Below are 14,913 nucleotides of genomic sequence, written 5' to 3'. Positions count from 1 at the left end.
CAACAACAAAAGCATCTTTGGAGGAAAACTTCATTCCAACTTGTAAATCGCCGACATTTAACTAAGAACTTGCATGGTCTAGCCTCTATGAGGAAGTTTTGGAAATTCTAATCCACCTTCAGCATCAAGGTCAACATAAAGCGTGTGGGGTGGAGGTGCATATTTCGTGAAATCCGAATGGGTTCCTGCAACATTTCCAAACTTGTAAACCACTCTCTTCTAGTTCAATAGGAACGTCCTCTGGTTCAAAAATTAATGCAATTTTCGAACCATCCTAGTCAGACTCTCAGATTGGATCAATTATTGGTTTCAAATCCCTCTTTGTTCTCAGTTTCCTCTTTATTATCAACCCCATTTTCATGTCTAGGGTTGGATGTCCCTTCGCCAGTACAGGTTGTAAGGAGTACATCATTCGTTCTTGTAAATCGTACCTTAAAACCAAAACCACTTGTGGGTTGCCCACCAATGTAACTTGATGGCATACTCGTATAAGTGCTTCTAACATAGAACATTGGCATTCAGAAGTTGAAATCAAAAGCACTCACTGAATTCTATTTCGGGGTGTCCAAGTTTGAGTTCTTAACTAACCCTAACTATTGGCCAAATTGTATACCAAAGTTGAAATCGATGGTTGAAACCAATGAATGTCTTCCCATTGATGATTCTAGCAATTCTTGATAAGAGCTTTGTAACAATATTGTACCCTCACCGCACAACCATGTGGTTGGACTATCTATTTCTTGTTCTCGATACAAATTTATTGGAATTGTTGTCGAACTCGGAACACCTTCTTCGCCATCAACAAGGTGGGCATATAACTCTAGTATAGCATTTCCACTAGAGCAATGTAAATTGAGCATTGCCTTGACCTCTATGTCGCCTTTGAGTTCAAATATATCATATCTAACAGGATTCAATGACGGTAGATATATTTATTTCATGCTCGAAATTCTTCTCTAGCTTGAAGTCGACACTTTCCTTCTAATTCTTGATCGAAGCTTATGCAATTTTATGCTCCAGTTGAAAGTCAATTCTGTAGATTAGACTGATACAAAAATAGCCCCAATTTCAGTGTCACAAATTTGACCGTAGTAATAAATAACAGCTCTAATTTGTTTACTCATCTTCAACCAAATAACCGGTTTCACATGTTTAAAATCAAAACATTATATAGAAAGATGAGTACACTTTATCCAAATTCAAACAATGACACTTTAACTAATTTACTCTGTTGGGTCAATTTTTGAAAATCAGATTTTTAACATCAACAATCTTTTCCTTACGCAAATCTCCTTATGAAAGCAATATGCTTGAAATTTCAGTATGGAACCTCTACATAAAATGTCTTCATTTTATAGGAAATACTACTCCCAAATATCAAATATAACTTCAAAATGTTGAAAAAGATTGGACATGACAAGTCTAAAAATCATTTTTAACAATAAGCGTTTTCCTGAAACGTCTACTTATCTGTAGGAGGTATTTTCTTCCCACACATTTTCAACCTTAACCCTAACAGGGAATCCAATGATAAAATTTCAAAACTCGGGAATCCTGGGATAATTTTCAAACATCCCATCCTGGGAATCTCAGACAGTCATAGGTTCCCACATAATTTATTTTTTCCCCTAGTTGCCTATATAAAGGGGGTTTGCTCCCCTTTTTCCATCAGCTCCCTCACCCACTATCCCTTAGAAAAAAATATTTTTGTTGATTGTTGAAATTTTGGGAGTGAAATTTTGTTTATGTTGGAGCTTTCGGAAGAAATTGTGATATTTTTAAAGCATGTTTGAGTTCACGATGGTGCGGTGGTACTCAAAGACCCACACATTGCATTTTCCGTGTAGGGAGTGCACCATCACCTTAGAAGAAGGTGCATTGCAACTTGGGCTCCCGGTTGGCAATGGTTTTACGGTCACAGGTTGAAGTAGTAACTACGACTCCCAATTGGCAATGGTTATGCATTCACGGGTTCAAGTTTCATATCACTAGAAGATGATACTTTATAAACCCTACATATAAGTTTAAGATCATAATTATAGCGGGAAAAAAGGGCTCACCAATATAGCTTATTCTTTTTCTCCATCAAAGTAGTATCATTGACCTCATTGTCCAAAACCTGTTTCAAAAGTAAGAGCAAGAAGACTTTTAGAAGGGGTAAATGTAACGGTGAAGAAAAATTAAAACACGACTCAAAGCAATAGCGATTGTTGTTTTCAAGAAGCATTTTTTATTTTTTTCTAAAATCAACCTATTTCCCTAAATTTAAGAAAAGCCGACCTAATTTGCTAATTAAGCTTTAAAAAGAACAATTTTCTCTAATTAACCTTAAAAAAGTACATAAATTGAAATTTTTCTTTCATTTTTCGACAGTTTTTCCATCATCTTATAGAACTTTCGATCCCTTTCATATTTCTCACCGAACACATTACTATAAGTATTTTCATTTTTTAAATTTCCAATCTATCAATTTTGTTTGAAGCAAAACCTCATCCGAATCGATTGTATGATACGGAAGATACTCGAGCAAATCAAGTTGGACCCAAATCTAATCTTTGTGATCCATTATAATGCAAAGTTTGTTGCTTTCATAAATTTGAAAAGAAAAAAAAAATAAAACGGGAGAAGAACAATGAACACACTGAAGGATGAAATAATAATGGGAAAACTATTTACATGCACCTATAAGAACAAATTATTTGCCAAAGCCCCCCCATCCATGAAATACCTGCAGGATACGATTCCTTTTTCCAAACATTTGTAAGACCATCTACACCGGAGGCTAATGAATATATATCCCTCTATATATATAGCATTACAATCAGCAGATCCCCCCACCCTACCCCCCTGAATTTCCAGGAATACCCACAGTGAAATGGTAAATGTGGCAGCAACATTTACAGGTTATCTTCGATCCTGACTCCGTGCAATTTGTGCCGATGCCAGTTCTATCGTGCAATACCTCCCGAATTCATGAAATTGGGAAAGAATTGATATTCATCTTGTCTGAGAATTGTCATCAGCGTAGATAGAAACACATGCATCTGCAGCACCAGCAGCAAGCAATACTTGGTAGGGATGGAAGGTAAGGCAGCTCACAGAACCAATCTTCTGGGCCATGAAGGTATGTTGGTATCGAATGATGCCTAGTTGTTCACCTTCCAGGCTGAAGACTTTGATTAGCTGTTTTGCTGACCCACTGGCAATTATCGGGGCGTGTCTATGAACAGCTAGAGCTGTAAGTGAGCCTCTGTGCGCATCGATTGTAAGGTAAGTATCTCTTTGGTTTCTAATATCAAGAAACTGAATATCACCTGCCTGGGAAGCACTAACAATCTGAAAAACAAAGTGAAAATATCAAGTTTAGTGTTGCCTTGATCAAAACATTGATGAAATGTTCGAGGAAAAAGGATGATGATGATGATGACATTTTGAGCATATCCCAAGCTTACCTTTCCTTGATCAAGTCCAGGCTGAAAGCCAATACCCACAACTCTTTCAACTTGCTGGGTATGTGGTCTAGTTGCACAAACCAGCCTAACATTAAAATAACAATCTCAAGTCAGATGGAAAACATGGATGAGATCATGAGAGGGCAGAAAATAATAGAATTGAGATGGGAGTTAAGCACCATGAAAGGGATCAAGTGTCCCAACTCCCAAAAGATTACAAGCAATATCAATTGAATAGTGCCGACTGATGGATGACTAAAAACTAATTGAAAAGTATTTTACGTCTATCAGTTGACAAAGGTAATTATGGGATGGGAAACGATGGCAGGTTTAAACAGGTAAGGTCACAGGAATCAATTTAATAACGAGGAAAGTTGAATTTAACTATAGGGCAATCCACATAGCAATTCAAAGCTCAAAATGATATCACAAACAGATAAAAACTCAGAAAAATGCTGCTCATTATCTTCTAAAAGAGTAATTTATTATAAAGTGCTTACATGTCAGGTGTCCGGACGTCATAGAGTCTGACAGAACCATCCACAAAACCGGCTGCAAATTGACCAGCATGAACTTGAGAAGAAGCCTGTGACCATGGAGAAAACGAATCAACAAGGAAAATAGGTAACTTGAGATAAGATGCCAAAAGAATGAAAAAAAATAAATAAATAAACTGAAAGAACAGCAACAGTTGACACTCCAGATGGCTGAAATGATATAAGAGCTAGATTCTTTAACAAAAATCACACAATACTTTAATTGTGCAGCAAGAATGGGATAAAATTACCCATTCCTTATTAAAAAGCATGTCATGGACAAACTAAAATGAAATATAAACGAACAAAAAAAAAAAGAAACAGAACAGCTCCTTCTTTTACGCATCAAACTTAATTCAATATTCAGGAAAGCATCCATACCAATAAAACTTGAATATATTTCCCAACATACATGAAACATCGCATCCAATTACAGCATGCTTCTTATTTGCCAGCTCAATGATGATATGCGGTAAAATTCCCTAAGTTGTACCTTCTACAAGATTAATTCTTTAAGTACCTATTGCCAACGGAATACATACAAGCATGCTCAATCTGATCGCTTCAGCAAAAACTTAACAAAAATGCAGCGATTGACGACTCACCAATGCTGAGACACTGCAATCTGAGGAGGACGGTATTGAATTAATAAGTTGCTCCTTATCCAGGTCCCAGAGCATGACAGATGATATCTCTCCAGATGCATACTAGTATATGACATCATAGTGAAAAATATTAAATTAGGCATCAAATTATAAGCAAGGAAAACCTTTTAGTGGTGACATTTTAGACAAATACGTACGAGATATCCAGACTGCTGCTGCCAGTCCACAACAGTACTCAAACTCCGCATACCAGGTTTGTGACCTTGAATAGAAGAAAATGCAGTAACAAGTTTCTGTTTGCCCCTGACCGTATAATCTTTCCAAATCCGTATATTTCCATCACCTGCATCAGAACAGCCCTAAATCAACTTTACAAAAAAAAAAAAAAACACCCACCACCATGGAATATTGAAAAAGAAAAGGTGGAAAGTATATTACCTGAAGCAACAAGTAACAAGCTTTCATCAAGCTCATTCAAAAGACAAAGTTTAGAAATTCCCTTCTCTGGAAAATCATGATTATCAAAACCATTGAGAACGGTGGCTTCCTCATAATTCCATACCCTGGAAAGAAAAACCAAACAATTAATATGGCAGCAAGTAATTTACAGAAATAAATTGTGAAAGTATCATTGAAAACAAAATATAACAGGCAGTGCCAAACTCATCTTAACCCATTTCAGCAACATTGTCCTGTTTTTAGTAACAAAAGAAAAGACACTTGCGGAAACAATTTATAATAACCTTTGACAAAGTGGAAAAAAACTAGTTTTTGACAGCATATTTGCAGGCAAGCATCAGTTCTTAAAAAACAGAAACTATTATCTTCTTAAGAGTTTATATCTGAAGCACAAAACGGCAACGTGAATCACAACTAGCCACCTTGTTAATTTTAAAATTAAAAATAAAAATAGAAGGGGTGGGGGTGGGGGTGGGGGTGGGGGGAGAGAAAACTATATTAAAAAGGTTCAAATATATGCATTTCAGGAGTATAACTTAAAGACCCCATCATTGATTACAGCTCACCAATAGACGGATCATAGCCATTTAATACTCAGAGACAAAAGAATATTTATTCTTAATAGTGTGTTATCTCAAATCAGTTAACATTCAAAACTGGAAAAGCTTGCTTTAAGATCCATTAAAGCAGAAATGGCATACCTGATCCGTTCACTCTCATCTGCTGCGATAACAATAGGAGAGAAAGGTTGCAGCAATGCTGTTCTTGTACCTGTCTCGAATCTTGTATCCCAACTAGCAATTTGACTATTATTGTTAAGTTTGCTGACAGCTAGAAAAGAAAATGAGATACCTATTAGTTACAAAGCTAAAACAGGCATGAGAATGGCATGAAAAGAACAAAAACAATTTAGATAAAACACATACAGGAGTGCTGACATTTAGCAATACGCTCCAGTGCAAATCTCTCCCGCTCTTCTCTTATAGCCAATAGTTCTTCACTATCATCTGATGCAGTAAGAAGTGGCTTTGAGAAGTGGCCACAACTAAAATTATAGATAGTTGATTGTGGAAGTAAACTGCGCTCAGAAACCCCAGAAGAAGACCCTAGAAGTGGGTCAGCCAATCCGGAGTCCGGAGAATTCATCAGATGAGGCCTGAATTCTAAAGAGCAAACTCTACGCATTCCTGTCAAAAAATTTTGCCGAGGGGGGCTAACAGGAGGAGTTCTGAACGTTAAAGGCAGATGACCTGTCAACAATGTCCAAATTAAATCTTGTAACTTGCATGTCCAAATAAAACAAAAATAGCATCATGTCAAGCAGGAAAAGAAGAGAACACAATGATTCAGATACTCATTATTAGGACTAACAGAGAACATAACAGTTACCTCCATTCATGTCAAACCATGAAGAAGAACGAGCTAACCCAGCAAAACTAGGAGTCGCTGAGGAAGTTGTAGGCTCACCAGGCCTAGCACTGCTGCTACCAGCAGACTTCACAGATTTTGTTACTTGTTCAATCCCAATAATTGAAAGAACCCGTCTGCCTAGAGTTGCTATGCGTGGAGATGGGTCCTTAGCTAAAGTACACATAGCTGGTACACACTGTGAATACATTGCATTGTCCAAAGGTTTTGACCTTGAATGACGAATAAGTCCATTACTAATACCATCATTCAAAATCCCAGAATCAGAATGTTGAGATGAATCATCAGATAAAGGAGATCCATGCATGACTCCAGCAGTAGCAAGAGGACTGCTGGTGGAAACCCTTCCATCCCGAACTACAGATGAATTGTCATTTCCTACCCGAATTAAAGGGCCTATCTGGGATGAAACTATATTCCCACTTCCTGTGCCATTTATATTAGCCAGCGAAGGCAATGAACTCAACAAGGAATTAGATTGAGGTTTCCAATATGCAGCAGCAATTGACTTGAGATGCTGCTTATGTCCAAAGGCAAACCTTGCTAGAGCTGCCAAGACAAAGAAAGGCATCAACACTTAGTCACCAGCATAGTTAACAAACATGGCAATCTGTAGAACGCACACTCACAACCCCCAACCAGGAAAGAAAGCAATTCAAAGATGAATTTGTGTTTGCGCAAAACATTAGGTTCTAATAATGGTATCAGAAACTGATAGAACAATTTGTATAACAAGAGATTACTAGGAATACAATTGCAAGTTGCTCTAATGCTTTGCATATACTATCACAGAAATGATGCAGAGTTCGGAAAATATTACAGATAACTCAGGCATTTACAAGAGCTACTGAAACTTTTGACCATGTCTCAAATTGCCAAGTTTCTGCATATTCATTCAACTAAGTCGTGATAATATTCAAAAACCAGGGTAAACACTATAAGCGACTCTCAATCTCAACACAAGAAACATGAATGAGATAATCACCACATACCTACAGCTACTTCTGCTCTGACAAGAGGGCTACCATCAGAAACAATATTCAGAAGGCTTTTAATAATAACAATAATCTCGGCTCTAGTCTTTTCATCATCATCACATTCTTCATCCCCTCCAACACCATCTCTGAATGAATCAAACCCAATGTCAAGCAAGGTAGCCAATGCAAAAACTGCAGAAGCCCTAACCTGAAATAAAAACCATTTAATGTTACAAATGTCCGTTATACGCAAAATAGAAACTACCCATTTAGAACCAAAATATATAATTAGTGAGGAGATATACTTCAGGCTGCGGCTCAGAAAGAAGAGGAGTGCATATTGCAGGTGCATCTGCCTGCAAACCTATTATTTGAGCCTCAGTAAAATCCTCCCAGAGCTTTCCAAGACACAAGCAAAGCCACTGAAGGAACAAGGGTTCAGTTTGCACATCATTTTGCATGGAACTGTGAAGGTGCTTCAAGCACACATGGATCAACCCTGCCTCAATACAGGCTTCCTGGCCCCGTCTATGCCCATCCACAATGACAGCTAGAACAAATGCAGCCATTGCTCGCTGTTCAGGATATGCTTCCACGCTATTAAGAAACCTAATGAAATAAACATGACCGCCATCTTTTACCAGATCAACCTGACATGACTGCAATACAAGATGATAGAATTTCAAAATTACTAAGTATACAGCGAAAGGAATATGCTATCATATACTGCTACCATGAGACATCAAATGGAATTTGTGAATTAGACCAACCTCTAAGCGTCAGCAAACACAAACGACAGACTATCAAAAACATATTTATTTGGCTACCTACAAAAAGTGAAAACTAGAATTTTTCACAACAACGCACTTAATGACACCTAAATGTCAGTTTTGAAGTCAGGCACATAACTGCTACTTAAGTACTAGCACAAGTATATAAGTTATGCTGTATGCATAAGTAGCTATACAGAAAAAGCAATCAAATACTTATCCCAAAATTAAGAATCATCTGTGGTCACACCTTATCAAGGGCCAAAATTTTTGTCCATATGAAGACAAGGATTTGACGCAGTTCTTGTGTGGTTGTTTGCAACAGCTTCAGCACATAAGGGAATATTCCAACAGAAAGGGCCTAAAAGAAGGGAAACTACTATGTAAGTACACAACAGCATGTAAGGAGAAACAACAAAGTGCACATAACAAAGAGTACATCCAAGAACAACTACCAGATCTACAGCCCATGGTCCCATATCAAGGAATCTTCCAAGAAGAACCAATGCACGGAATCTATGGCATTGACTAAGTAAAACCTGAAATATCAATTATGAACTGGTCAGTCGTTATATTAAAAACTAACTTGACAGGGTAAATTTGTTTTAGCATATACCCAATTAAATTTAACAATCAACATAAATAAAGAAAGGCAACTAAAAACTGCACCCCACAGCTAAAAAGACCACCAAAATATAGCACCTGAAGAACGATAGGCAATTGCTCCGGTGGCTTTTTATGCTCAGATCCATGGTCAAGCCATACCTCAAAAGCTGTCAGCTGTTCAGTAAAAAAGGGACTTGGCTGAAAACAAAAGAAAAAACACACCGAGTAAGGGAACACAAGGAACATAAAATAAGCACCTTCTCATCCTGCTACTATAAAATTCTTCAGGCTCCAGGAGCCATCAAGAAAATTCAGGGTAATAAATTCACATTAAGCAAAGGACTTTGAGAGAAAAACACACACCTGGAACTCCGCATTAGGATCCTCGACCAATGCTGGAAGCTGAGAAAGGCAAATTTCAGCAGCCATGTCCCATGCATCCCTAGAGTGCATAGAAGAAAATTTTAAGAAAATCAACTGAGAAACAAATTGTAAAGTTAATGGAATCCCCTGTAGTACCACATATGGTGCTGATGAGTTGGCGGCAACATTGGGTAAGAAACTGGAGAACAATTTGCAGAGCGCATAATCCTCTCAGCAAGCAAAAAGTTTCTGAACAAACTGGCAACTAGTAGATCCTGCCTAAACAATCTCCGGAAAAGCTCTTCATCACAAAAAGCAGAGTTGATAGAATAGATCAGAAGACAAAAATCACTATATGGAAGAAAGCACACAGCTGATCGATACACTCAAAAGAACTACCATGAGGGAGAACGTTCCAAGCAATTGTGTCTGTTACTGCAGTAAAAATCCAATTCAACTCCCCTAGAAGTGTTTTACGATCATTTTGGCGGCCAGGAATTTTATCTATAAGCGAACAGTCAAGAGACTCATGAAGCAACGAACGTGTGCAAAACCTGGAAGAGATGTCAACCATCAGAAGATTAGTAACCACATTTTACACAAGATAACCAAACATATCAAAATTATAAAGGTGTAAGGTGAATATCACTGTCATAACAAATCCAGAAACAGCAAAATTAAATAGAGAACCAGGGTAAAGCTAACTCAAAAAGAAAACAGAAGGAAATATCTGTAGCCTAGTTACTTTATTAAATATTGCACCCTCAAACAGACAGGCATTTGATTAATTCCATCTGCTAGACATTGGTGAAATACTACTTTGACCTTACAAGAGCTATTAAGCAGCTCTTGGGAAACCGCATGGATCAAAGACATTGACAACAGTCAATTTACAGACAATAGAGACCGAAACAACAGTCAACATAACGTTTTATACATAGCATCTCACACAATTTCTAATCTAAATAAAAACCATCTTCTAGTGACAGTAACTACTCATTGAATTTTAAATTTCAAAAGGAAACAGAACAAAATGATTTGATGTGATGTGATACAGTTCATGAAATATTATAAATGTGAGAAACAAGCCAAAAAAAAAAAAAGGAAAGGTAGGAGAGAATCAACTTTCATGAGCCTCAAAGATGCATTCTCATGATTTATCTAGAGTGCGAATACCAAGAAGACCAATATTTCCCAAATGAAAACTACACATGATCCTAAATACAAGGCTTGAAGTTTTACCACCTTGATGTCATCTTGATAGGTTAGTAAGACAAGTCATGTCATGATTTATATACAGTGTGATACCAAAAACGAGAACATTTCCCAAATGAAAAATACACGTCATCCTAAATATATGGCTAAAAGTTTTACCATCTCAATGCCATTTTGATAGGTGTAGTAAGACAAGAAGTAAACACATCAGCAGGAAATTCAGCACTTTGAGGAAGAGTCTCATGTGCTTCACATGCAGCCAGCAGAATGCAATCTCGTGCAGATCCAGGGTAACTAGAAGTGCCAGAGTCAAGAAGCTATCAACCAAATTCAATTCAAAAATCAAATCCAGCTAAAAAAGAGGAGAATAATATCAATTTTGATATAGCACAAAACAGAACACAAGCAAATACCTCAATGAAGGCATTAACAATCATTCCAGCCGCAGAGCAATCAAAAACATAAATAGAAGGTGTTCTTAACCATGAATCAAGGTCACTGATAGGCAAGGGAATATACTGTGTATAACTCTGCAAAAGAAAATGACCAGGCTAAGCAGGAACATAATAGTGCAAACAAAAAGCAACAGGAACGGTTTCATAACAGTCAAACAAAATAACACCTTATTGAAAAGCCAGATTTCACCATTTGCAGTTGGCTTTGGAACACCATGTCCATTATAATGAAACAGAACTCTCTCTGACTTGGCATATCTACGACATGTATTACAAAGTTTTTTCACTTCATCCACGGTAGGATCAAGTTCAACCTTGCACCGTGCCTGGTTACATTCAATAAGGAGAACTAGATTATAAACTTGATAGAATAACCTGAAAGAAAGGTATGAGAAGGTTTCCACACCTTAGGCTGCCACCTCTCATATTGATCTCTCAAGTTTTTCCCAATGGTTTCAAGAGCTTTTTGTGGTGCCATAGAAAAAGGATCTGCCAAATCAAAGAAATAAAAAAGTGGAAAACTGACTTCCCCAATTAATCAAAATAAATTGAATTAAAGCTTTTTTCTTAATTGTACATAATTTGGTCAACAGGGAAAGGATATTGGAAGATAAAATATAATAGGAAAATCATTTAAGTAATTAAATACTAGGATATCAAAATTCCTGTTCTTCCTTCATGGCAACCGAGTAAAGCAAGGCTACTACATGCATTAGCATTATTGTAACTGCTTGCTAAATACCATTCTAATGCAGCAATAATCCCAATTTTTTAATCCCCATACTCAATTGTTCTTATTTCAACTCCTATCGAATTTTCTGCTGGTTGTTTGGAACTGCTATACTTGCTTAAAGAAGGTTCTCCTGCTGCTCCAAATATTTTTTCCTTTTTGAAAACCTCAAAGCATTTTTTTTTTTTTTGAGAAAACCTCGACGCTTTTACAAATGTCAAATGAATCAAACTACTAATAGTTAGATAGTATTCCGATATTCACCACAGGATGACTAGAGGTACTCCTTTTGTTCACAGCTGGTACAAGATTATCCATAGAAGATGTAGTTGGAAGTATATCTTAATTAGGACTCTTGGAAGGGAATTTTATTAGTTCTCTTCTGACATCCCACTACAGAAATAATGACAACTTTATGGGGCAAAAAAGAGTAACAGCCAAGGGAAAACCAAATAGCCAATCTTAGAAAATTCATGCATGCTCAAAGAAGGCCACAAGAATTTAGCTCCTTTGCATGTTTGGGGGAGGCGGGGACTCTTATTAAACATTTATTGAATAACAATAATCATGAGGATCAAAGCATTAAGAACCATTAAATGCAAACATGCAAAAACAAGAGGAGATATTTGACTCAGAAAACATACCAATCCAACACTCCATTCTTGCACAAGGAGATATCTTTATTACATCAGGTGGATCAACACTAATATTTAAACATAAAACTAGTGCTACACATCCTGTCTTCATCTGCATATAATGTTGAAAGTCAAGTGAATATGGTCAAGCATCCCATATCATGACAAGTTAAAAGGGAAATTTTATGGATTATTTGTAATATACATCAAGAACAAACATCCTATTATCTAAGAATCATATTCAGTCACATAAAAGAATATTGCTTAATGTTTACAAAGGATAGACTAGAATGGGAAAAACCTACAGCACGGTACTTATTGTATAAAGTATCAAACTCCCTAGTACTCTGAAGCTTTATTTAGAACTAAATCAGGAATAGAATGCCTGTCATTTCCCCCAGCTCATACTTCAAGAATTTCACTGAACCTAATAATTCCATAATGCTAGGCTAGCACGTCCGAGAACTCTCCTCCCTTCTAATTTACTATTCAACGCACTAAAGCCATAATCACATGTTACCTTCATAGCCGAGGTGGCATGGATGGATTGATATTAGCAATAGAAATGTGATGCAAATATCATCCCTCATAATCTAAACTTGAAGTCAAATTTTCCATACTCTCCAATAGCAATAGAAAATTCTATTTATGTGCACAATACCCATATCTGACACAGCATCTAAAAAAGTTATCATTTTTCTTCCCTGGCCCGTGATTAGATATAATCAATCTGATCAATGGAATAATTAAGGAACAAACGAGGTTGAAAGGAAAGGACTTACTCGATCCTTGGGTCGCCATTTGGAGACAAGGCCACTATCAGAGGGTCCAGTTGGAGTGAAAGCTTCAAAGGCAGCATGCCGAAGCTCACATAAGACAATAGTTTGAGGCAAGTAAGCCATAGTTGTAGGCACTGTGGCGGTGGATGCAACGGCATTGGCATAACTACTGGTGGATGCAGTATCAAAATCCCTCCTTTGAGAGGCCATGTCGGCAGAAGCAGCATCCTCAAGGTAGTCGGCATTGCTGCCGTTGCCGTCCATGACATGATTGGATACTGCCAACGACAATTGCGAAAACCGTGACGTCATCAGATCGCCCAATGCCATCCAAATCCCCCAACAAAATGAAACAAGAAACAAACAAAGCCCTCGGATGAAAATTTAATTAATAAGAGAAAAAGAAAAATTCCCCCACAAGAAAACCCTAGCCTCTCTTCTCGAAACTGATCGAGGAATGAAAGCGAGAAAGAACGAGAGAAGAAGAAGAAGAAGAAGAAGAAGAAGAAGAAGAAGAAGAGGAAGTGATTTAATCAACAAAGCCGCTGAACCAGCGGCGCATGGAGATTCGCCTGAGGAAAGAGAGAGAATCCAGCTCGGAAAGTTGTGCGAAGAAACGATAAGCGAAAAGAGATCTCAAACCCTAGAACAAACCCTAGGTTACGGCAGCGACGATGGTGGTGGCGCATACAACACTGGCGGCACAAGAAAAATAAATTAAAGAAAAAATGGAAAGAGAGAGAGAGAAAGAAAGGAAGGGGGGTTTCAACTCAACTCTCTCAAATAAGGATTTTGTCTATGCATTCCAGTGTTTGTGCGTGCATTGCTGTATATTTAATTTTTGTGTACTCTTTCCTTCTTTTTCTTTCTTTATATTTCCAGTATTCTTTTATATGTACTAACCAAATATACTACTTGTTTTTAATCAAAATCCATAATTTTTATAAATGTTTAAAATTGCATTCAAAAAATAAATGTTTGAAATTAAAATAAAAATTTAATAACATTAATATATTATTTAGAAAGTGACTTTAAAATTAGATTTAAGAGTGAGATGTTTAAGTAATCATAATAATTTGTAGGTATCACTCAATTGATTTAATTGAAATACACCAATTACATATTACAATTATCAAGGAAGTGTAAGAATTGAAATAATCGTATAAGTAATTACAATCAAATTTAATTAAGCTATAATTTTTAAACACTCAAAAATGATTTAACTTTAAAAATTATTTTTATATAGATTTGAGTTATAAAATTATATTATAAGCATAAATATTTATTAGTATTTGGGATTGTTATAGGCAAAATTTTCTAAAATTATACTATAAATTCTAAAAAATATATTATAAAAATAATTTGTTATAACTTTATATTATTTAAATCCTAAAATATTCAATCTGAAACCGAGTGAGCATCCGTATCAATGTCTGAATCCATCACAACGGGAGTGGTTGAGAGAGCAAACAAAACAAAACACAATCGTTCGATTGCTATACTCCAATAGCAACCTCACTACCTCACAAAATAAATATCATAGATGACGGATGAAACAACTGGAGTATGTTGTAGCATGGAATTGACCTAGCCATGTTATGCTACTCGTCCGCCTCATCTCTTTCACTCTGCTCTGGTTAAATGAAAATGCCACTTTGCGGTAAGACATTGAATTGGATGGTTGGTTCCTGCTTTCAGTAAGGACTATGCTTCTAAGCCCTTCCTTCTTCACTATCAGGCATATAATTTTACGACTAAAAAAAGTATATTACAAAAAATATTTTGTATTATAAAAGTGTTATAATATATTTATTTTTAAAAATTTACTAAAAAATATTTATTTATGAAAAGGTTATGCTGGGGATAAACCCTATTAAACAACGAACAAGTAAAGTAATAAAGA

General features: G+C 36.5%; 1 protein-coding gene across 1 annotated transcript; it reads right to left on the bottom strand.

Annotated features, from left to right (window-relative positions):
- Positions 1 to 2,565: 2,565 nt before the first annotated feature.
- On the bottom strand, positions 2,566 to 13,919 carry LOC108464019 (regulatory-associated protein of TOR 1-like). The gene is made up of 23 exons (XM_017764077.2): positions 13,014 to 13,919; positions 12,241 to 12,343; positions 11,273 to 11,355; positions 11,034 to 11,192; positions 10,825 to 10,941; positions 10,571 to 10,728; positions 9,596 to 9,750; positions 9,353 to 9,497; positions 9,197 to 9,275; positions 8,930 to 9,031; positions 8,683 to 8,766; positions 8,478 to 8,588; positions 7,763 to 8,116; positions 7,473 to 7,665; positions 6,442 to 7,029; positions 5,979 to 6,302; positions 5,754 to 5,883; positions 5,032 to 5,156; positions 4,791 to 4,936; positions 4,594 to 4,695; positions 3,953 to 4,038; positions 3,453 to 3,537; positions 2,566 to 3,336 (listed from the first exon to the last, which is right to left on the bottom strand). Exons 1-23 carry the CDS (start codon positions 13,338 to 13,340, stop codon positions 2,998 to 3,000), a joined length of 4,095 nt encoding a protein of 1,364 aa, XP_017619566.1. The 5' UTR covers positions 13,341 to 13,919; the 3' UTR covers positions 2,566 to 2,997.
- Positions 13,920 to 14,913: the final 994 nt, after the last annotated feature.

This window comes from Gossypium arboreum, chromosome 10 (genome assembly GCF_025698485.1).
Source record: "Gossypium arboreum isolate Shixiya-1 chromosome 10, ASM2569848v2, whole genome shotgun sequence".
Taxonomy (NCBI): Eukaryota; Viridiplantae; Streptophyta; class Magnoliopsida; order Malvales; family Malvaceae; genus Gossypium; species Gossypium arboreum.
This window is presented reverse-complemented; position numbering and strand designations above follow the sequence as displayed.